Below are 23,646 nucleotides of genomic sequence, written 5' to 3'. Positions count from 1 at the left end.
GTGGCTGCCCCACCACACGTGGGGAGTGGGGCTGAATCAGACGCCCGATTCAGAAATGGAGACGTGGCAGGGCTAAGACCACCACAAGGCCACCAGGGCAGGGCCCTCTGGGCTTGGGAAGATGTCCTGTAGGGAAGCACTGAGAGGGAGGAACACAGGGTCATCAGGAGGCAGGCACAGGCCTTTCTAATGGGAGTGTTTGGGCTGATACCAAGGGGAAAAAATACAAAAGTGGGGCCTCCCTGGTGGCACACGGGGTTAAGCACAGAGATCCCCGGCCAGCCAGGGAGCTACCCACAGGTGCAGCAGACCTCTCCTGTCTCGCCCGCTGTTCCCCTCAGCAGTGTACTTCATTGGTCTGCCTGTTCTGTTCCCCACTCTGTCTCTGGTGAATCCTCTCACCCGCCGCACCTCTGGCCTACGCCCCAGATCTTGTAGGCATAAATAAATCTTTTAAAAAAATAACAAAAGTATGAGAATAGAAACTTGTTTTTGAAGAAAGCCATGACCCCCTCACCCCACTAACCCTAGCGGAGCTCTGTCTACACGCAGTTCAAGTGCCACATGCGCGCCTCTGCGCCCCCTTTTACCTTCTGTGAAGCAGGCGTCTGGATCCAAGTATTCCTCAGGCTGTTCCACGGGAACTTCTTCTACTTCTGGCTTGATGTCGATGGTACTTCCTTCGGAGGAGCTGGTGTCATCCAGTTTCTAGACACACAAGGAAAGGGGGTGAAGAGGCTCTGGGGTATCGCGGTCCAGCCGCCCTGGCGCCGGCTGCAGTTCCCATCACAGCTCATCATCACCTCCCTCTCAATGGGAGGGCACAGGGCCCTCAAAACTCCTGTCAGGATGGGGTACAACATTGCAGCCCACTCCCAGATCCACAGTAAACAGATGTGGTTCCGGGTCAGTCTGAGGGATGTCGCTCCAGCAGACTGGAGCAGGCAAGGGCTCCAGGGTTTACTCCAGCTTCTGGCCTAGAGGGTTCCGGAGCAGTGGAGACAGACCCAGGGATCAAGGGCATCCAGGGGAGGCTGACAACGACAACGGAAGGGAGAGGAGGTGGAGCTGAGCTGGCTATTCCAGAATCGCTCTACCAAGCCCATAGCTCAACCAAGGCCTGGGCTGACAGAGTCTGTTTATTTTCACACAGGGTCAAGGCTGGGTTCTAGGCTGGGACCTTACATCTTTGCTGCCATCGGGGTCCGACTCGCTGGTGACATCCTCTGTGTTGACGTTCTCAAAATCAGATTCGCCAACGGCGATGGGGACCCGCACGGTCAGGTTGGGGTTGTTGATGAAGGACATGTGGTCTTCATCAATGATGTACTTCTCCACGCTGCTGCCAATGCCGCTGGTCGTGCCGTTGCCGTTCTTCTGGAAGTCACCATTCCGGTGGATGTCTGCACCGGTGTGGTTGGCAATGCAATTGGCCTTCTTTTCATACAGCTCGTCCAGCGGTTTCACCTCATCAGCCTCCCGCTGCTTGAAGTGCGCCTGCATGAAGGCACGCACCTTCAGTTTGGTCCATGCCACCCCCTTTTTGATGCGGATCACCGAGATCTGCAAATTGTTCATTTCCCCGTCGTCGTCTGTGGCTGCCAGGTTGTCTGCGCTGAAGGAGCTCAGAAGCAAGGCCAGAAACAGGTTCAGCACCTATACCAGGAGCATCAGAGAAAGAATAAATGTAGAATGGTTTTACGGCAAGCTCTCCACTGAGCTAGGGCTGTGAACAGGAAGCCACAGGCTTCTGTGACAGACTCAAGAGCTTCTGTTGTACTTTATTTGGCCCCCAGGGGTCTGAGATGCTCACACCACGAGGTGGGCATTTTGCTTGGTTTTGGTTGTGATACTGAGTGTGGCATCTCTTCTTGGTTCTTTTGTAGTTTGACCTACTCACATATGTAGCCCAAAACATACTTTTCTTATAACCAGAAAAAGCAATGACTATCCATTCTGGAAAATTCCCCCCAAATGAAAACAAAAAGGCAGGCGTGGGTAATTGGGAAGGACTGAAGACTGCACTGATGCTCCAGAGGTGTCTTGGAGAACCCACATTAGGAAATGTTAGGCTTGGAGAACCACACTTTCATGTACTGTATCCCAAAGGCAGACCTGAAATATATTTAATGTCATCTTATTTTAAGAGGAATTTTCTTTGTTTTCCTAACACTTATCAAAACAAAACAGCTTCTGAAGGACAGTGATGTGACTTTGCGTTCCGTTGTACCTCTAGGTGTCAAGCCATCAAATGCAAGCTTATCTATTTTTCTAATTTCCTATTTTACCAAAGGGGCATTAAGATTAATTTTTTTTTTAAGACTTAACTTTTGAAAAGTGGGAGAGATGTTCACTTCTTGATTTACACCTGGCCCTTACTCTGTCACACTTCTGAAGAAGAGCAAGGCACACATCCTAGCTGGAGATGATGGCATGTACGGAGTGGGAGGAACAGAAACAACAGATAAACCCTATGTAGTTGGGTTACCTGGGCCATTTGCAGAACTGAAGAGCAATACGGTTGGTAGAAAGGGGATAAGGTGGAGGGATGAGTTGGAGGGCTGTGGTTGGGAGAGTTCTGAGGGTCAGGCTGAGGGATTTGAGTTTTACTTCATTGGATTCACTTGTTTCTTGACTAGAGTCACAGATGAGACAGAGATTAAGAGAGCCATTGTTAGCAGCTGGAGAGACGGTACTAGGAGGGAGGAGGTTGTTACCTGCATGAGGTGATTAGGGTCTCGACTGGGGTATAGTCATCTTTTTTTTTTTTTTAAAGATTTATTTATTTATTTATTTATTTTTAAAATTTATTTATTTATTTGTACAAGCACTGGGTACAGTCAGAAGCACGGGAGGGTGAAAGAATTCACCAGAGCCAGAGCGGGGAGCAGAGCAGGCAGAAGGACCAAAGTACACTACTGAGGGGAGCAGCGGGCGGCAGGAGAGGTCTGGGCGCCATGTGGGACTCTCCTCCGGTGGCCGGGGAGCAGCCGGGGATCGAACTGGCACTGCAGAGGCTGCGGGCAGCTTCGCAACCCAGCGCTCAACCACTGCGCCACTGGGGAGGCCCTGGGGTATGGTCATCTTATCCCTCAGCATGTATAAGACTCTCCTGGGTGGGACACTTGTTAAAATACCTATTTCCTTGGCTTTACCCAAAAGAGATTCTGATTCAGTAGATCTGGTGTGGGACCCTGGGACTTGGTCTTTCATAATGAGTGGACCCTGGGTGAATTGTGATGTCTTAGACCACACTTTTAGAAATACCGGATGGGTTATAGAAATGGAAAAGAAGGGGCAGATTTTAGAAACACTATGAAGAAAGATATAGGAACAGAAATCCTATAAAGAAACATATGTAAGGTCTCAGATATTTACTGGGGGTGGAGAAAAGAGTCAGAAGAGACAATACAGGTTACTAGACATGAGTGGGGAGAGGCAATGCGTACAGAGAGCCTAGGAAGGCGTCACATCAGGAGCAGAAGTACAAGTTGCTTTTGTCCTGTGCTTTTTGTCATGGGGAGATGTCCTTGAGACAACTGACAATAGGGGACTGCAGCAAGGAGGCCAAGGTCAGGGTTACTAAACGCTGGTTGCATTACATACCGGTAGGTGACAGCTATATTCACTGAAGGAGTGAAAAGGGTAGGTGACAGCTATATTCGCTGAAGGAGTGAAAAGCCTAGAGGGGTTAGGACTGAGGAGAAGGTGTCTGGGATGGAGATTGGAGGGATTAAAGAAACATTACAGGGCCTCCCGGGTGGCGCAGCGGTTGAGGGCTGGGTTGCAAAGCTGCCCGCAGCCTCTGCAGTGCCGGTTCAATCCCCGGCTGCTCCCGGGCCACCAGGGGAGGGTCCCACATGGCGCGCAGACCTCTCCTGCCGCCCGCTGCTCCCCTCAGCAGTGTACTTCGGTCCTTCTGCCTGCTCTGCTCCCGGCTCTGGCTCCGGTGAATTCTCTCGCCCTCCCACGCTTCTGACTATACCCAGTGCTTGTATAAATAAATAAATAAAAATAAATCTTAAAAAAAACTAAAAAAAAAAAAAGAAACATTACAGTATCTATTTTTATAAGTCATGCAGTGGCCATGGCTGGTTCAGAGGCTGGCGAGTAGGAACTTGCTTCTGTATGGCAGGAAAAGGAAAAGAACTAATATGGAAGGGCTCTTTAAGTTAGTCTTCTTCTAGTCCTCCCTGCTTTACACTTACAAGTGGGATTAAGCCTGATCTGAAAGATGGGGACTTAGTAAACTTTAGTATGCATGTGACTCACTTGGAAGTCTTTTTAAAAATGCATGTTCTGATTCAGTAATTCTGGAATGGGGGTTAAGACTGCATTTCTAACACCCTCTCAAGTGATCTTGTTGCTGTTAGTCCTCAGGTCACACGTTGAGAAACAAAGTGCTAATATCTCCGTTGGTGAATGTGATAAATACAGAGGCAGAATATAGCAGGCTGACAGGTCACGGTTAAGCAAGAAAGTGATTTGTCATTTACACAAATGAAGTAAAACCCGGAGAGGGTTTAGATCAATGAGTCTCCATGGAGGGCAGTTTTGTCCCCTCGGGGAGAGTTGGCAATATCTGGAGACATTTTTTGCTTGTCACAACCTGGGGGTGGGGGGTGCTACTTGTTAGTGGAGATCAGGGACGCTGGTACACATCCTACAATGCATAAGACAGCCCAAAACAGAGAATTATCTAGCCCAAAATGTCAGCAGTGTTCAGGGTGAGAAAGTCTGGCTTAGATGAAAGAAATTTTTTGTAGTAAAAGAGCAAAGGACCTGAACAGGTGTTTTCCCAAAGTGACTTACAGATAGCCAACAGGTACATGAAAAGATGTTCAACATCACTAATCATAGGGAAATGAAATTAAAACCACAATGAGAGAGCATCCCATATCTGTTAGGATGGTTGTTATCAAAAAGACAAGAGATAACAGAGATAGCAGAGATGTGGAGAAAAGGGAACCCTTGTGTACTACTGGGAGAATGTAAACTTTTATGGTCACTATGGAAAATAGTATGGAGAGTCCTCAAAAAATTAAAAATAGAACTACCATAAAATTCAGCAATTTCACTTCTGGGTGCTTATCCAAAGGAAATGAAAATACTCACTTGAAAATTCTAAAGCACCCCCATGTTCACTATAGCATTATTTATAACGATGAAAACACAGAAGCAACCCAAGTGTCCATCAATGAATAATTCTATAAAGAAAATATTGCACATGCACACAATGGACAATTTTTCAGCCATAGAAAAGAGTGGCACATGACAGCCATATGACTACATTGGTGGACCAAGGAATTATGCTGAGTGAAATAAGTAAGAAAGAGAAAGACAAACACCATATGATTTCATTTATATGTGGGATCTAAAACAAACAAATAACCCAAGTCCATAAAGAATAGATTGGTGGCTGCTAGAGGCAGGAGAGGGGGTGGGGTGAAAAGGGTTAAGGAGGTCCAAGGTCCAAATTTCCAGTTATAAAGTAAGTCATGGGAATATAATGCGCAGCATGCTAACTATAGCTAATAATACTGTATTGCATACTTGAAACTTGCTAAGCGAGTTGATCTTGAAATTCCTCATCACAAGAAAAACATGAACTAGACTTATTGTAATCATTTCAAAATATGTACAAATATCAAATAATGATGCTGTATACCTGAAACTAAGATAATGTATACATGTCAGTTATACCGCAAGAAAAAAAATTAAGAAAGGTGGAAGAACACACCCCCCCTCGGAAAAAAAGAGCACAGACTCATATTTTAGACTAATATCTAAAATAAGCTCTAACATTTACCAGATGTGTGTGTGTGACTCTGGGAAAGTCATTTAACTTTGCGAAAGTTTCCTTAACTATGAAAAAGTGTTGGAAGATTGTGGTGTAAATACCAGTAAATACCAGACTGTCAATGCCAGTTTCCTTTCTTTCATTTGTACCTTAGGGTTCTTGGACCAAGAAGGAATAAAATCCAACACAAACAAGGAAGGTAGCAGTAGAAGGACAAAGCAGAAAGGGCTTCTGGGTCAAGGGTAAGATGTTTAGGGCAAAGAACATGAAAGTCTAGAAGTCAGTACTAACCACCAAGTTGCCAATAACCATGACCATCATGAAGACAATGAGGCACATGGCCTGGCCTGCCACCTCCATGCAGTCCCACATGGTCTCGATCCACTCCCCACACAACACTCGAAAGACAATGAGGAAGGAATGAAAGAAGTCATGCATGTGCCAGCGAGGGAGTTCGCAGTCCTGGTTGATCTTGCAGACACACTCTTTGTAGTTCTTTCCGAAGAGTTGCATCCCCACCACGGCGAAGATGAAGACAATAATGGCCAGCACCAGGGTCAGGTTGCCCAGGGCACCCACTGAATTTCCAATAATCTTGATCAGCATGTTCAGGGTGGGCCAGGATTTCGCCAATTTGAAGACTCGCAGCTAAGGAGAAAACCCAAACAAAATCCATATGATACTCAATCCATTTCTTACCCATGGCTAACATAAAAACATAGAGAACTAGCAAGAACAGCTTCAAATGATAGTGCACCCTTGGGACACTCTCAGGACTTTCTGACAATATCTTACCAAACTAAAATGACAAGAGCTGAGGCGTTTGAGGGAAAAGTGATCACTTTTCTGGTAAGAGAAAGATTTACAACTAGCAACCAAGAAAACTGCCTCTGTATGAGTTCCTCAGTCAATCTACTTTTTCAAAATTCTGACATGAACATATCTTTCTCCTTCTGATTTTCTCTTGACTTTTCAAGGGATCATACCGATATTCAGAGTACAGAATATCTGGTTCTGTTAATCATGCAATGCCTATATTCTGTCATGAATGATTATAAGGTCTTGACTAACAGCCCAAGAATCGTAACATACAAAGCCCGTAAGTGGAATGACAGTGACGAGGTCATCAGATGACGTAAGTTAACAACTAACACACATCAGGAATTCTGTGTAAGGCAAGCCCTCTATTGTGAACATCGTTTTTCTATTGAAAATTTGAGTCTTATTGGAGAGTATAAAGTTTACCAGGTATCGCTCTATGTGGATATCTGGATTAATTCAGTTTTCCCCCTTTCTGACTCACTTTTAGTTTTTTAAGAATATTAGTGTTACAAGGGACTATGGAGATGGTTCACAGGTGAATTGGTGATGGGAATTTTATGAGGACTACACCTGAGAGGAGAAATATGTATGTATATATACACATATATACGTATATATTAAAAAAAGAATACTAGTGCTAAAGTTTCCTTCACTTAACTCCTTCCTCTCATCTTCTAGATAATATGAATAATTCTTTTAAAAAGCCTGTTGTGGGCTGGATTCTAACAAAGCTGCTGAGCAGAGGTTATTTGTGATTGGGCTGAGTGAAATCTCCATTTTACAATTAGTTTCACTCTATTCCAATTTCATTCCTTAGCTATGCTGAATATCCTAACGAAAAAAACCTTAAATCCTTTCAGTTGCAAGTGGTCAAGCATTTCCCAATAGGGAGGGTAGAAACCTAGGCCAGTTCTGAGGCTTTATCTGAGTGGGTGCCCTTTGGCTCCCCAAAGAAATACAGCTTCTTTTTTCCTTTTTTTTTAAATACAGCCTCTTAAGAGGTTCCACCAGGGCATCCCTTAGACCTGTGCTTACTGGAAATTATTTTCAGGATATCATTAATTATTCTTTCAGAAACATTTTAGCAATTTAAACACTAATTTCTTCAAAACATTAAAAGAATCCTTAGTATGAAAAGCAAAGCAAGTGTTTTAACAACCAATTTCAATGTAATTAAAAATATATCATTTGATTCTCCTTTTTTGGAAGGAATCACCATGATATAAGATATGGGGAAAGCCATCTTTGAACAAGAAGAAATTCTAGCCATTTCAGGGAGATGTTCAGTCAAGAAACAGGCTTGCTAGTGTACCCAAATTGCACCTTAGTATATATAGCCTTTGGGTGTCCTTTTTCAATGTTTAAATTAACCATTCTTTTTTGAGGAACTTCCTAAAATTTGATTTGTTTGTTGACTGACGCTGCAAAACTAAATTATATTAGGTATTTAGCAGAAAAGTTTCCAAGATATTAGTAGCTAAGCCAATAAATAGTCAACTAGAATGGAAGTAGACTACAGCTAAGGATTTAAAAAAAAAAAAATCATCAAATTAACTTATACAAATTTCTTCCTAGTAGCTGCAAGACAGGAAATGTAAAAAGAAATTGGAGAAACATGGAATACCAATCGGAAAGATCGCAGCACCGAAAGCCCCTCCACGTCTGCTAGACCCAGTTCCATTAAACTGAGGGAGACAATAAATCCGTCAAAAATGTTCCAACCTTCTTGGAAATAATAGTAGGGATCCATGGCTATGAGCTTCAGGAACATTTCCGCTGTGAAAATTCCAGTGAAAACCTAGAGGGGAAAGGGGGGAGGGGAAGAAAGAGAAATAATAGAGAACGCCTTTATCATTATTTTTGCATACAACATACCCAAGAAGCCTCAAGAACCAGCCTTGGTTAGATTCTGCACGTGAGGCCAGTGACACCCGTCTGTCCCACTGCCACACCCTAGGCTGCAGGAAAACCTTATTTTCTTCTTGGATGAAGTCCTCAGGCCCCAACGATCCTATTTTTGCTGCCAGAACCCAACAATTCACATTATTTAAGGGAGCAGCTGAAAAAATATTCTAAGCAATGGAAACACCACACAGGTAGCTTTTTAAAGAGTTACGTTATGTCACATCACTGTATCTGCTTGGGACATTTGCCTTAAAAAAAAATACTCATTGTATCTCTTCCAATATAATAAAATTATATTGGAAGATAGAGCCATTATTCCTGTCTTGAGTTATGCGTCTTATCAAACTTGGACATATGCTGCAGGGCTTTATACTTTAAATCATAAAGGCAACAGAACATTCCTGAATTTACACAGATACAGGAAAAGATATCCAGGGTCTCGCCACCTTACAGACAACAGTCATTTTTAAGTATTCCCTTCTGGGTTTTTTCAAATGTATATATATTCTGACATAGAGTGTACACAATATCATGGGTCTTATTTTCCAGTTATCATAATTCTATCCGTGTTGCTATACAGTCTTTCTAATTCCCACTTTCACTGCTTGCATAAAATTTGATTGGGTAAACAGACCCTCAAAGAATTTACTTATTGTTTTTTATTTTTTCAGTATGATAATAACAGAATTATTTTAGATGTGGAGTTTAATAACTTCTTCCCCATGCTAACTATCTACCACTTTTCTGTTTGACAGAGGCCTTGTGTTCCCCAGTGCCATCTGCAGCATGCAGTCTTGCTAATACAACATGCAGTAAGAAAGGAAAACCATGAATAAAGCCAGTTTTGATGAGACCAATACCCTCACTGTAGATTAACCAGGTTAACACCATACTCTCACTGAATATTGTGATTTTAGACAGGAATTTATACGCAGTAAGTTTGAAACTTTTAATAAATTAGTATTTGTAACCATTTGGCTACCAAATTTACATATGAAGGCGTTTAAGGAATATTTTGAAGATAAGGTTTGAGGGCAATTAAGAATAGTAGAAATATTTAGGCTGTTGTTGCTGTTTGGAAATACAGCAAATTAAAGCAAAACAGTACCAACAGAATGATTAAATGGAAATACATGAAAATGAGTAAGTGGGTTAGACGTTTTGGTGTCCACAATGAGTCCCCTTTATTTGAAAACTGAAAGAAAATATTCCCTGAAGGGATCCAGTTAAACTAACTCAAAGTTCACAGTCAATGTGAACTTGTTGAGCATCTATACAAATGGGACATCACTAACTATCGGTTCAGCTATTGTTTGGAAAGCAAACAAAACAAACACACACACACACACACCACCACCACCACCAAGAAAAAAAACCCATCTGGGGCCTCCCTGGTGGCGCAGCGGTTGAGCAGCGGTTGAGCTGCCCGCAGCCTCTGCAGCGCCGGTTCAATCCCCGGCCTCCCGGAGGGTTTCACATGGCGCACAGACCTCTCCTGCTGCACCCGCTGCTCCCCTCAGCAGTGTACTTCATCAGTCTGCCTGTTCTACTCCCTGCTCTGGCTCTGGTGAATCCTCTCACCCTCCCACGCTTCTGACTATACCCAGTGCTTGAATAAATAAATAAATCTTAAAAAAAAAAAAAACCCAACTGGAATATTCTTATAAGAGAGGTCAGGGAATGCAGAGCAGCTCACTCCTGACACACATTTCACCCTCATTGTAAACCCATCGTATCTCCCCTATGGAGAACATTAGCCTGTGTCATGCACACTAAGTAGAGACTGAATTTGCTGTCCCACTGGCGACCATACAGGGAGTTCTCAGTACTAAGTACTGGTCCCGGGAACTCCCATCTAAGGAACTCTGGGTCCTGAGAGGAAATCAATGAAGACACAGAGTTGTGTGACCCCACTTTTCAGTGGGGTGAATGCTAGACAAGAAGGCTAGTGACAGGTCAGCAACCATGTTGTTTCAACACAGAGTGTGCTCTTATCATTTGAGTGAACATAAACTTGTAATATTGGTAATGTGAAGGAGTTACTTTTTCAAAATTGGAGAACAGATTTAAGGTTATCCTTATGATGCCATTCTTACTTGCACTGTATTATGCTTCTTGAGAAGGAAAAAGTATAGGCAATGGATGACAAGCTGAACATAAACACTGCCTTGTGACTGTCATCAAATCGTCCCTTAAGAATTTATATTCTCGAGCCTTCCTGGTGGCACAAGGGGTTAAGCACTGCACTATGAAGCAATGCACAGTCTCTGCAGCATGAGTTTAATCCTTGGCCTGCTGGGGAGCAATCCACATGGCAGGGCAGACCTCTCCTGTCTCGCCCACAGCTCCCCTTAGCAGTGTATTTCAGTCAGTCTGCCTGTTCTGTTCCCCTCTCTGTCTCTGGTGAATCCTCTCACCCCCCGCATATCTGGCCTGTACCCCAGCTCTTGTATGCATAAATAAATAAATCTTAAAAAAAAAAAGAATTTATGTTCTAATGCAGCTGTTCTCACGGCATACTTGAGGATCCCCAGGTCCCTAAGAGCCTTTCAACGGACATGAGATCTGTGTGAGGCTGGGCCTTTTTTCTATACTTCAAACCAAACAATATATCACACAGATTGAGTGCAGAAGCAGGTAAGAGAATCTAGCTGTCTCGTATTAAACTAGACATGAAAGCGATTTGCAAAAATATCAAAAGGTGCCCTTAAAATTTTTTTCACATACAATATGCTATTTATGTAATTGTAGAATGGGTATGTTATTGTTATTTTTAAATAAATATTGAAGGTTTTTCTCAATTTTAGGACACTGTGGTGCGTATCACATAAGCCAAAATTCTTTAACTCTGTAGGCGTGTAACAGGGTCTCAGACAAAAGGGGCGAGAACGGCAGTCCCAAGAGGATGTTCTGACTCGCCTCAGTGTATCTTTCTAGTTTGGACAGGTTTCTGAGCACAGGCCTAGAACCTGTAATGCCACATCACCAAGCAAGGCCCACAGTGTCCTAAAATTGGGGTGTCTACACTGGGGTCATCCTGGGGCTTGGGAAGGATGAGAAGGGCCACATTTCCGTCTGCGTAACACATGTCTGAGCCAATTTGAGGCTTGCATGTTCCTGTCTGTCCTCAGAAATGGGGTTGTGCAGGGGGGGGTGCTTTCCCAAAGTTAATGAAACTCATTTTGATAAAAACCCCAAGTCTACCACAATGGAGACAAGAGACCACAGGAGACTATGAGAAGTGTCATAACAGCTTCTTAGGAGCTCAGTCAGCAGGGGGCAGGTGACCAAGTAGTCGCTACTCCATGTTCGCTTGAGTCTTTCCGGATCTTAAGATTGACAGCCCTCAAGCCTGGGCCTCCAGTTAAGGTGATCATTTTGTACTTGTTTGCCCAGACTGTCCCACTTTTAAAACTGCGAGTTCCGCATCCCAGGAGTCTCCTCAGATCTGTGCAAATTGGAACAGCTGGTTACCCAACCAGAAGGAAACAGACAGAAAAATGAAAATAGCATGTGATAAGTATTTATAAAGAGGTATGCACAGGGGGGCTATGAGGGCACAGATGAAAGAAAAGTGAAAATATAAAAAGATTTTCTTTCAGTTGCAAATCTCGTTAAAGTGCAGCTTAGAAATAATATTCATGTGTATTTGGTGAATGAGGAAAATAATTTTTTCTTTTTTTGCTTACAATCTCAGAAATTAAAGTTCCATGTCAGGTTATGCTTTGCCTTCCTCCTACCAGACTCAACCCTAAAGCCCTGCCTGCCTGGGAGGGACTGAAGCCAGAGCTGGGGCCCAGAGGGCGCCCCTGGAGGAGGGCTGTGGGGAGTCACACCTGAGAGGGGGTGAGAGTGCTCATGCAGGGGTAGCCCCATATGGGCTGTGAGAGCCTGCACAGGACAAGGAGGGGTGCCCACTTTGGGGGACAGTCCTGCAGCAGGTGTCAGAGAGTGGGAAGAGCTGGCACAGGGTGTTGAGGCTTGGGGGAGATGGGAGGGTGTCCACATGAAGGGGTGGGGGACCAGGAAGAGAGGTAGAGCTGAAGGGGATGCAGACAGCGTGCTCAGGTGGCGGGCGGGGGGGGGAGGATGGTCTACTGCAGTGTCAGAGCCTCAGAGGCCTGAAGGTGCCCATACAGCGAGGTGAGGGGTATCAGAGCCAGGCAGGCTGAGGATGTGGCCTGGTCGAGTTGGCCATTGAGCCAGATGAGAAGCTCCAGGGGGAAGGATGGCACATCTGTCTGCTTATCTACCGAAAACACAACTGAACTGGCCTGGCCGTGAGAAGAACGTGGCATTCCAGCCGGAAGACAAAGTCTTACCCTGATTCACATACCAGTCAGTCTCCCTTTGTCCCATCCTCTTAGCCTCAGGTTCAGTTGAAGGCTCTATCCAAATCTCAAGTTTTCAAAAATTCTCCTACTGAAATACACTAACACCGCCCCTACGATCTGTACAGTGCTGGTCACTGTGCCAAAAGCTTCTGTGCAGGTGCTCGCCTCGTCCTCCCAGCCACTGTGACACGGTATTGGCCTCAATTTATAGATGCAGAACATCACTGGCTTATTTCAGGTTAAGTTCTATCATATAGGAACCAAGCCCCACATCTTCCGACCTGGAGTTCTGTGTTCTGGCCAGCTCGGCACTGAGCTGACGGCAGCAGAGGTATCTCTGAGTTTCTGGTTGTCCAGAAAACACTCATGGTGTAAGCTTCCCTGAGGTCCAGCGTTTACCCAACTGCCTGTCTGGAATCTTCATTCAGTAAGCAGACGTCCCACACTTACTGTGTCCAAAACAGAATTCTTTATTTTAAACTCCAGACCTGTTCCTCCTCAGTCAGCTCCACTTTTCCCTCAGGTACAAATCCCCGCATCTAGGTGCCAGCTTTTATTTCCCGCCCTTCACTCTCATATCTCATCCACGGGCCAGCCCACAGTATCCTGAACCAGGAGCTCTATCTCTACTAATTATTATTTACTTTTCCCTTGAAAATTCCTGCCCCCCAAAGTGTTTTCTTATTCTAGAACTTTGCTTTCATTGGTTAGTCTCACAGAGTCCCTGAATATTAGCTGCCAACCTTTCCTTTGCGCCTCTTTCTTCATCGATGGCTCTGGGCAGTCTTGACTGCTCACGATGCTAATTCAGGGATGCCCCTAAATGTGTGTAGATTTAGGCCTCCCCTGGTGGCACAGCGGTTGAGCGCTGGGCTGCGAGGCTGTGGGCAGCTTCTGCAGTGCCAGTTCGTTCCCCGGCCGCCGGCGAGGGACCCACCAAAAAAAAAACTGTGTAGATTTAAGAAAGGGAAAAATAACGTCATTTTCTGACTTTGTTTGGGGGCAAGTCTATTCATGAGAAGGTGAAAAGGCCTCTCAAAATTCCACAGATTCAAGGACTAATTCTGTAAAATAAAATAAAAACTGAAGAAAACAAAATGTTATAGGGAAACCACTACTATCATCACCAACAATAAAACTGATCAAGTCACTGTTCTTGTTATTTAATCCTTGGCTAATTAAATAAACGTTATCTATATAATCCATATGTCTACACTACATGATATACACTTATATCACTGTGGCTCCATGGCCAAGCCCCTGGGTCAGCCAGTCATATTGAGCTCACCCTCAGGTGCTTTTCAGAGGTGTTGGCCGATTTCCTAGGCAGTCCGTGGGAGTGTCCTATTTCAAGACTCTGCGTGTTTCATCTGGTGGCATCCAGTTTTACAGCACAGCATTGTGCTGTAAAGCAACACGGAATCGTCTTGGATATACACCAGGGAACACAAGGGGCTACAAGGACTAATCAGATAGAGGATCCCCTTTTGCTATGTGTGTTTTCAGAACAGAACTCAAAATGATATTATGAAACTTCAATAGTCTATTAGGATTTAAGGTAGAAACTGCGTGTGTGGGAGGGGGGTGAGGACAAACACTGGTCAGAGATCATACTCAAATTAAATAACATCTAGACTTGACAAGCTGATGGTGTAACTCCTAAGGAATAATGAGACCCAGCTGACCTATGGGATTCTGCCCAACTAATTCTTTACTAATTCGAACAACTCCTGATTTTTGTACCAAAGAAGTAAAGATTGGGGCCTCCCTGCTGGCGCAGGAGTTAAAGTCTGAGCTCTATCAAGCAATTGCCAGCCACTGAAGCACAAGTTCAATCCCCAGCCAGGGAGCTGACCCACATGGCGAGGCAGACCTCTCCTGACATGCCCGCAGCTCCCCTCAGCAGTGTATTTTGTCAGTGTGCCTGTTCTGTTCCCTGCTCTGTCTCTGGTGAATCCTCTCACCCTCCACACCTCTGGCCTCTACCCCAGCTCTTGTATGCATAAATAAACTAAAAAAAAAAAAAAAAAAGTAAAGATAATCTCCAAATCATGGCTACTTGACTTCAGAAAATACTGAGTAATCTGTTTTCAAAAACTGCACTCATCACTTATACTTAAATAATACATTAAATATATGACTTAAGCTAACATGAAAATAAGTTTGGCACAGAACAACTAATGGCAGAAATGGCAGATGACAGACCAGAAGTTGGACTGGGGGCGGGGGAGATTCAGTCTAGAATTAAAAATTCCCCACAGAGAGTCGTCACATGAATAATTAAGATATGACAGCGAAGGCAAATTTACAGTTACACTCAGGGCACTAAAAGACCTGTCCTCTCTTGCGGTGGCTGTTACTGAAGGCGAAAGGGGATGCAATTTGCTACAACAATGCAGGAATCAACGTGAGAAACAGAATGAGAAAAAAATCCAGAAGTTCTTAGCTCCGGCTCTGAAGCCAAGCCCCGGCACCAGCCTCCCGTTCTGTACCAGGCTGGTTTTCTGCCAGCAGCTCCTAAGTGATGTCTTCCAAGCTCTGCAGGGGAGAAGGGATTTTGGTGGCCAGGGGGTCACCATAGGGGTCAGTGCGGTCAGCACCAAGGCCTGTGTGGCAGTATTTGTCTTCTAATGAACTGTTACTTTTTTTCCCCAACTAAATCCCAGCTTTCAGTACTAGACAAAGATGTCCCACAGGCAACACATGTTCAGATCATAGCACCAGGGGATGGAGCCCCATCTTACCAGATTTCCTACAGCCAAGACGTGTTCGAACTGCGGCGTCATTGGGTGGTGCTCCATCGCCATAAAGAGAGTGTTCAGGACAATGCAGATGGTGATGGCCAAGTCCACGAAAGGGTCCATAACGATCAAGTTCACAATCTCTTTCAGTTTTATCCAATAGGGGTGACACTCCCAGATGAGGAAGGTGTTGGCAAATTTATACCAGCATGGTGGGCACTTCCTCTGTGACTCCTCCAGTTCTGCAATGAGTAAAGAACACAGGTGGCTCCTCAATCAGAGAGAGAATATGGGCCTGGGGGAGGTCCTACCCTCACTGGGTGGCTATCACTGCTAGTAGCTTGGAAATAAGGAATGGAAGACTGATTTCCCCTCCGTTTTCCTTCTTTTGAAGGGAGACGAGAGGCATGATTATCAGGACCAGGTCGATTTCCTGTTCTTAACGATCTAGTTATAAACCAGACTCAATCCATCCATTTTAAGAATATGAGCATAATGGTTAGGAACTAGGTCTCTGGAGTCTGTTACTGGCTTCCACACCCACCAGTTGTGAGATCTGAGGTAAAGATGGACCCTCTGTGCTTCAGTTCTTCATGTGTGCACTGGGACTTTAGAGGCTCCAGGACTCATCAGGTCTGTAACTCTCACCCACTGAATAAGGGTAACAAGGGTTGATTCATGTAAAGCAGAGAGCATAGCGCCTGGCACATGTCACGTCCTCAATAAACGGCAGGCACTATATTATACATCATGAAATTATTATCAGAGAAGCAGTCAGAGTGTAGACTGACACCAGACATACTTGGACACAAATACCTGCTAACTGTGGGTCCTTAAGCAAAGAACGCCAATTAATTAAATGAGCTAAAATACATAACACGATATGCGATACATATAAAATAAAGTGCACACACGCGCGTGCGCGCGCACACACACACACACACACACACACACACACGGTGTTTTGTGCTTCAGAACATCCTCGAATATAGCGGTACGTGCTGTAGAAGTATTTGCTATACTGTTTTTCGTCGGCAGAATCAGCACCAGCAACCATTATCGCCTGAAATACGTTTCTTACTCTCTCAGAAGTGCAAGTCACCGAGTGTGCGGTTCATAATTCAGCTGGAATGTAAATCACTTCCTTTCTCCTTCACCGTCTCCTTTACCTTTCTCACCTCTCTTCTCTCCTGTCTTTCTCTTCTTTTTGTCTTCTCTTGTCTCTGTCTCTTTTTTAAGAAATGGAATCTTTTTGTCCTAACAAGATCTTACATGACTTTCAGTATGTAAAACAGATAAATGAGGAATTGCTCTACATGACGCAGGAATCTAGCTTAGCGCCCACCTGATCCACTGCTTTCTTCCCTGAGGTCCTCCCTGAGAATCCTAGCACTGATAAACACAGACTTCAAGTCGCTGGACTAGATGATCTCTCAGGTTCTTCACAAAACAAAGATTAAAAAAGACTCTTAGATACTAACGGTAGAGAGCCACTGTGGCAGCTGCAAAAATCTAGGCATGAGGCCCTACGTAACAAAGCTCTCCTCAAATTAAGTGTGGACTATTGCAGCTAGGATACAAAGGTCCAAGGACTTGATCTAGGAGGATGCTCTTCTAATTTTTTTAAAGATTTATTTATTTATGCATACAAGAGCTGGGGTACAGGCCAGAGGTGTGTGAAGGGGTGAGACGATTCACCAGAGACAGAGCGGGCAGACTGACTGAAATATATGGGTGAGGGGAGCAGCAGGCGAGACAGAAGAGGTCTGCTCGCCATGTGGGTTGCTGCGAGGCCGGCCAGGGATCGAACTTGCACTGTGGTGGCTGCGGCAGCTTCATAGGTTGTGTCTTAACCCCTTGCGCCACCAGGGAGGCCCTAGGAGGATGTTCTTTTAAAGGTGTAACTGAAAACCTGCTAGAGGGAAGGTACTGGTTCTACAGGGTCAGATGTCACCGCCTTCCACCATCCCTGCCTAATTCTGCTGACAAAATCAAATCATTCAAGGAATACAAAGAAAGTTTCCCAACATTTCACCAAGGACAAGATGGCTGCCTTAAATTAGTCTACTTTGCCGTTTTTCAACCAGCTGGATGGTGCCCATGGTGATGGCTTTATTTTAGATGGGGTGTTTTGGGTGGGCTTCTGATTGGCTCCCTGGTTGCTAAGAAAATGGTTGCCTTGGTTTTTCAGATTTAAGGGCCACAGTGAGCACCACGTGGGAGTCTGCGTGGGAAAGGAAGTCTGTGAAGAAAATTTGCTTTGGCTTCTTCCTCATAGAACTCCCTTCCCAAGGTAAATTTAGTTTTCTTCCCAAAAAAAGAAAATGAAAAGGTTCTCTTATTTCCATAAATTCTCCTAGTACATATTTGGCAATTTGGTTCCGTTCCTTTTTTCTCTCTCCTCCCTTCTCCAAATGTCTGCTGCTCACCAGCATGCATGGGGGCTGAGGCAGCAACTGCTCACACTCCTGACAGCTGACACAATTGTAATGTTTTACAGTGAACTAGGCTGCACATCTTTGCCAGACAGTGAAGAGGGGTTCCCTTACCCTAGGGGGCACCCAGAAGATCCCCACAGGGATACCAGAGAGCTCTGATGCATGATCACTGTGAAGGGACAACATTCAGGATAGTATTTACTGTTCCATGAAAAGTAATAAGTCCATGAGCTTCAGGAGCTACTTAATTAGGTGAAAGAGTTCCATAAAGATACTGCAACCTGTCACTGGCCCCACATGCCTGGGATGGCTGAGTCTTGGTGTGAGAGAATGGGTTAGTATATGGGGGTGAAAGAAGTTTGTGGGGTTTCTCTTACTTCGCCTCTGGACATTTTCAGAGAAGGCATTGTAGGTGGCAACCTTGGGGATGGTGGAATCGTTTTCAGACAAGGCCTCATAAGTCCATCAAGATGGCAGCACAGACCACGAGTTTCTGAAGGCAGGGGCTTCTCTTAATTCAGCAACTTTCAGGTACCTACAGAGCAGTAGGCACTGGGAATATGAGTTTATAGCCGCACAGGAGAGAGATACTAGTTAAGTAACTGCACTGACGCTTGATGCTTCTCAGTGAAATAAAAGAATAACTAAAACATGGCAGCAATGGTGATGGTCAGCTGCCTCCATAAGTTTTTGAAACTGCTTTATCCAAGAATCAATAACACCAAATACTATCACTACTTCATTCTTATTCTACCAGCTCTATTCCCTGCTCCCACAGCTTTTCTGCTTTGAGAAGTGAGACCATACTACTTTCTGCCTATACCTGCGCCTCCAGTCCTCTGAAATACCCCAAAACTTATGGCTCTGCTTTCTGTGCATCTTGCTGAGTCCACGGGGTCCTGGTGAGCATGTGTGGACCAGGATAGGGGGTCAGCAGAACAGGCAGGACTTTCTCATTATTTACAGGATTCTGGAATCCCACTGTGGTTTCTAAACCATTAGGTAGATTGGAGCCTCCTTCTTTGGCTTTAGGAAATAATTATTTTAATCTTTAGATTTTAATCTTTAGATTAAAATAATGTCAGGGTTTCCTAACTGAACATCTGGGAAGCAGGAACAGTTTTTCATTCCATGCTGGCTTTCAATGGAGTAATCATGAAATACACAGGGACGGGTGATTAAATAGAAACGGATCTTTCTTTATGTCCTTTAACTCCCTCTCACATCATTCAGCTTCAGCCATGCATTGTTCTTTGCTTGTGGTGTCTGGCTCATCAGCTCTAACAAAAGGAGCCAAATACTATGAGAGGGGATAGGAGGGACATCTAAAGACTAGGTGAGCAGGATTTAGAAATAAGGAGTGAAGAGCTTGAAAGACTTCCTACTCAGGAACAGATATCTCCTTCTCCCCTGCAATCTATCCTTGCTATTTCTTTTCTTAAATGTGTTTGAAGACAAGGCTAGCAGGACAGAAAGAAGAAGGTGGGGAATGGGGAGAAGAGAAAGAAAAGGGAATAGAAAAAGACAAAACTAATGTTCCAGTGTTTTCCCTCCTACTCCATAAAGGGGTAAAGGCAACATGGAGATCCAGCAAGGGAACCCAGAAAAGCTCAGCTCAACAAACACGTGTTGAGCATCTACTTCCGCCAGAGCCCGGGCTGGGCACTGCGGTCACCAGCAGGTGGTGGTTGCTTGGCCCTGGCTGTCCCGCACTCTGATGTCTTTGCCTGTAATGAAATAGGCCCACTGGGCCTGTTCTGTTCCCCACTCTATCTCTGGTAAATCCTCTCACCCCCTGCTCATCTTTCTCAACTGCCATAGATGCTTAGAGAAATTCTGTCTTGATCTCTGGGTGAAGAATAAAATTAGTCAAGAGACTTTAAGATAGTGTTTCTTGTAAGGAATCCTCAGGACCTACAGTCATTTACTTACAATCTCAAGTGTTAAAGATATTATATCAGATAACGACTCCAAAGGGAATGAAGGAAAACAGGAATAAATGAAACTGTTCAGGTGGCTCAAGGTAGTCAGTCCAAAATTCTGTTTACCTGATACATTCTCAAGATGAGCGGGGGTACAGTCTAACTCCAAGGGAGTTCCTATCTAGGGAGTCTCCACAGTTGCCCCTCCCCAGCACATACATGGCCACACAGCACAAGTGGCATTAGGCTTAAATTTCTGGAAAAAAAAAAGTGTGTCCCCAGGATAAAGGCTCATTTTAAGTCTCCCTATTTTGTGACTACTGATATTGTTGGGTTAGCCTGGGTGCCCGGACTCTGAAGAACAGCAAGCTGATGCCTAAATAATACTTGGGTCTATAATGGAACAACTCAGCTAAGCTGACATGAATCCAGTGAAGGTCTGTGCATAATAAATCTGAATTTTATAAGAGACAATCTCTTGGGCCTCTGTGGTGGCACAACGGGTTAAGCACAGCACTGTGAAGCTAGCCACCGTCTCTGCAACAGGAGGTCTATCCTTGGCCAGGGAGCTGACCCACCTGGTGCGGCAGACCTCTCCTGTCTTGCCTGCTGCTCCTCTCAGCAGTGTATTTCAGTCAATCTGCCTGTTCTGTTCCCCACTCTGTTTCTGGTGAATCCTCTCACCTCCTGCATCTGGCCTGCACCCCAGCTCTTATATGCATAAATAAAAATAAAATCTTTTTTTTTTAAAGAGACACTCTTGTCGCTTAATCTCCCACAGAAAGTCAGAGGAGCCTGGGCTAGAGACCACAACTGGAAAGAAAGACAGCCCTTGCCAGGAGTGGGGGGCAAGCTTCAGTATCAGCTAGCCCCTAGCTAACCCTAGCCAGCCCTCAGCTAACCCCAGCCAGCCCCCAGCACACCAGGCTCTGTCACGGAGGAGCCTGCTACTGAGGCGCTGACAGCAACATTCCTGCAGACAAGCTGTGATTCCAGAGCGCTGCTCTTTCCCTGTGGCAGGGAGCTTACCTATTCACACATCAAATATATTTATGGATTTGTGGGGGTGTTTGAAGAGAGGCAGGATTAAGTGTAATCAAAATGCACAGTACATTTGTCCTTAAGGGAAAACCAAAAGGGCTGTGAGTAGTTAAAAAGGAAAAAAGGAAGGCATGTTTTGGGGGAGAGAACTTGAGGGGGTTTCCATCATTTTCTATCTTCACAGCTCTTCAAGCTGATTCTACTGACTCCTCATGATGATGACTACAGAGACCTCCTGGGACCCTCCAGCTACCTCTCCTGTAGTTCCTTCTTACTTCTTACCTATCTGTGCACAATTCTGCAGCAGCTTTGAAGTTCTTATTTGATTCTCTGCATGCAGATTTGGGAAAAAAGTTATTTGGGATGCTGGCTCTATAACCAGATGCTATTCATAAAGCTCAGTGATAGTTTTGCAAAACTCAGACCACAGGACCGAGATCAGACTTGTGCATACCCCACATGCATATCTCAGCAGCCTGGACTCAAGAGAGGGCACATACCTTCTACTAGTGTATTTGTGACAACACTCAATATACTGTTGATCCTGTCCTTCCGCCCATAGGAGGCCAGCTGGTCCATGGAAACTAAGAGCGATCCAGGGCCTTTCTTCTTAATTTCCACCTCGGTTGTAGTCTAAGAAAAAAAAAAAAAGCAAATTGAGTCAAGTCTTACAAATATAAGCCTGGGCCTTGCTGGGTGGCCCAGAGAGCGAGCAAGAGCATATGCTCTTCAGCACCCCCTTTTCCTTTGATCCTGCCACCCTATTCACCTATCGGAGTAGAAGGGAACACACTGGTCAGGGGGTCCTCCTTAGTTCTGTAGACAAGATCAACTCATTTAAGTTTATGCACATCTATAATAAACCCAGAGTCTGGCTGGAATCAAAGAGCTCATTTGGTCAATTCCAGGCATAGGGGAGGGGCAATGCCATCAACAGCAGACTGAGTTGTCCTGTCCTACTCTCAAATCTATAACATTTGGCTGCGATTGGAGCACATGAGAAAATAAGTCAAATTAGCCTCTATTTGAAAGGTCATTAAAGGTCAAGTCTCTGATCAGATTCAGTGCTATCAATGCCATCTCCGCCAGGTGCAGAACACCATCACTCCACCAAACTGCCTCTTGTGAAGGCCAAGCCTGGGTCTTACAGAATATTACCAAGTTGAACAACAACCCCAAATCTTCTCCAAGTCAGCGTAAGGAAGTATGGACATTTTGTTATCTTATTAAACATACTGTATCATATGTTTATCCTGTCCTTTAAAGTTTTACTTTATAACTTCACCTGAGATGCTCAAATTCTCAACCCAACAAAAAGGACAGAAAACATCATTGGACTATTATACAATGGTAGCTTACAGGTTTCTTAATGTCCCTTGCTTATGTTCTTTGTACTAACCACCTAAATATTCTACATCAGATCAGGCTTACTGGAGTAGATTAAAACCTTGTTTTCTAGTAAGTATGTGGTCTTCTGTAACACATCATCCATGTGAACTTGGCTGCCCCTTTCATGGTGAAGAAAAGGGCAGAGACAGTTACCATCCTTCAGAGGTCAGGTAGGAGAAGTGCTGCTTCTATTTGATCAATACCAGAATGATCCTAGCTGTTTTGAAAGGAAAATAATTATCTCTGGAGAGCTTTATCAGAAAACCTTTCTGTCCCTATACATGTTCAGACTTAAGAATCATACAGATGACAGTTCCTGGCAGACTATAATTTAACTTATCAGAGTTTCATCAAACTTTCACTGCTTTAGACATTTGGTTCACTTTACAGTTTTGTTTGCTGTGTTTGGTTTGTTTGGAAGAGCTATAGAAGAAATGCAAACAAAAAAGAACCAATTTCTTTGGGAATTCTTTGCTCCATTAGTATACAAACATTTGTATATGTAGGAATGACTTGTTAACCATTGCCTGCGTCCTGAAAATAAATCTTTCTAAAAACGAACACGGAAAGGTCCTATACAATGAGTACTCTTATTTCTGGTGCTTATTGCTTCTAAATTTTTAGTGAGCTGTCCTGCAGTCTACCATACATGGTAGATAAATTGTATGATGCTAAATCCCAAAGTTCTGTAAGATCTAATGGACCAGCTGACTCATCTAGAAAGGATAAAATTGCATTTAATACAGTTTTGGTACTAAGAATACCTTGCTGCTTTCTGGGCATGCTGGATATAACAAAATATATAAATTCTTCAAACTAGTAATATCAACTGTAAAAAAAACAAAACAAATGGAAATGCTGTCTATAAGACTTAGTCAAGTCATTGTCACTTAGTGATACTTAACTGAAAGCTAAGTAACTTTTAGTTTGGATTAAAAAATCCACAAAAGAAAAATTAATTCTTTAATATTAACTTAAGATGGAACAATTATCACTTATACCTTTCTATGTAAAATGACAGTAAATTAGAACAGGGGCATATGGAGACAACTTCTACAGTATTCATTTATCTATCATTAAAATTTGCCCTATAACATGTGTTATTAGAATTAATATTTTAAACTCTATGAATATATTAAATCCTTTTCCTCTAAAACAAGGATGTTTGCTTTTATCACTTCTACTTTGTATCTGAAGTTCCAGCTAGTGCAAAGACATGAGAAACAAATAAAAGGCATAAAGATTGCAGTTGCT

At 44.0% G+C, this 23,646-nt stretch overlaps 1 protein-coding gene across 4 annotated transcripts in view; it reads right to left on the bottom strand.

Moving 5' to 3' along the window:
* The window catches only part of SCN8A (sodium voltage-gated channel alpha subunit 8), a gene marked incomplete at both ends in the record, with an annotated part of 105,817 nt that overhangs the window by 25,922 nt on the left and 56,249 nt on the right, over positions 1 to 23,646 (bottom strand). For all 4 annotated transcript variants that reach the window (XM_084256346.1, XM_084256347.1, XM_084256348.1 and 1 more), the window contains 6 exons: positions 591 to 708; positions 1,186 to 1,656; positions 6,092 to 6,448; positions 8,247 to 8,420; positions 15,606 to 15,844; positions 21,504 to 21,636. In XM_084256346.1, the coding sequence (XP_084112472.1) occupies positions 591 to 708; positions 1,186 to 1,656; positions 6,092 to 6,448; positions 8,247 to 8,420; positions 15,606 to 15,844; positions 21,504 to 21,636 (1,492 nt within the window). The remainder of the gene's footprint in view (positions 1 to 590; positions 709 to 1,185; positions 1,657 to 6,091; positions 6,449 to 8,246; positions 8,421 to 15,605; positions 15,845 to 21,503; positions 21,637 to 23,646) is intronic.

Source organism: Talpa europaea, assembly GCF_964194135.1.
Source record: "Talpa europaea genome assembly, chromosome: 15".
NCBI classification, from domain to species: Eukaryota; Metazoa; Chordata; class Mammalia; order Eulipotyphla; family Talpidae; genus Talpa; species Talpa europaea.
The sequence above is the reverse complement of the archived record's forward strand: the minus strand, read 5'-3'. Positions and strand labels throughout refer to the sequence as shown.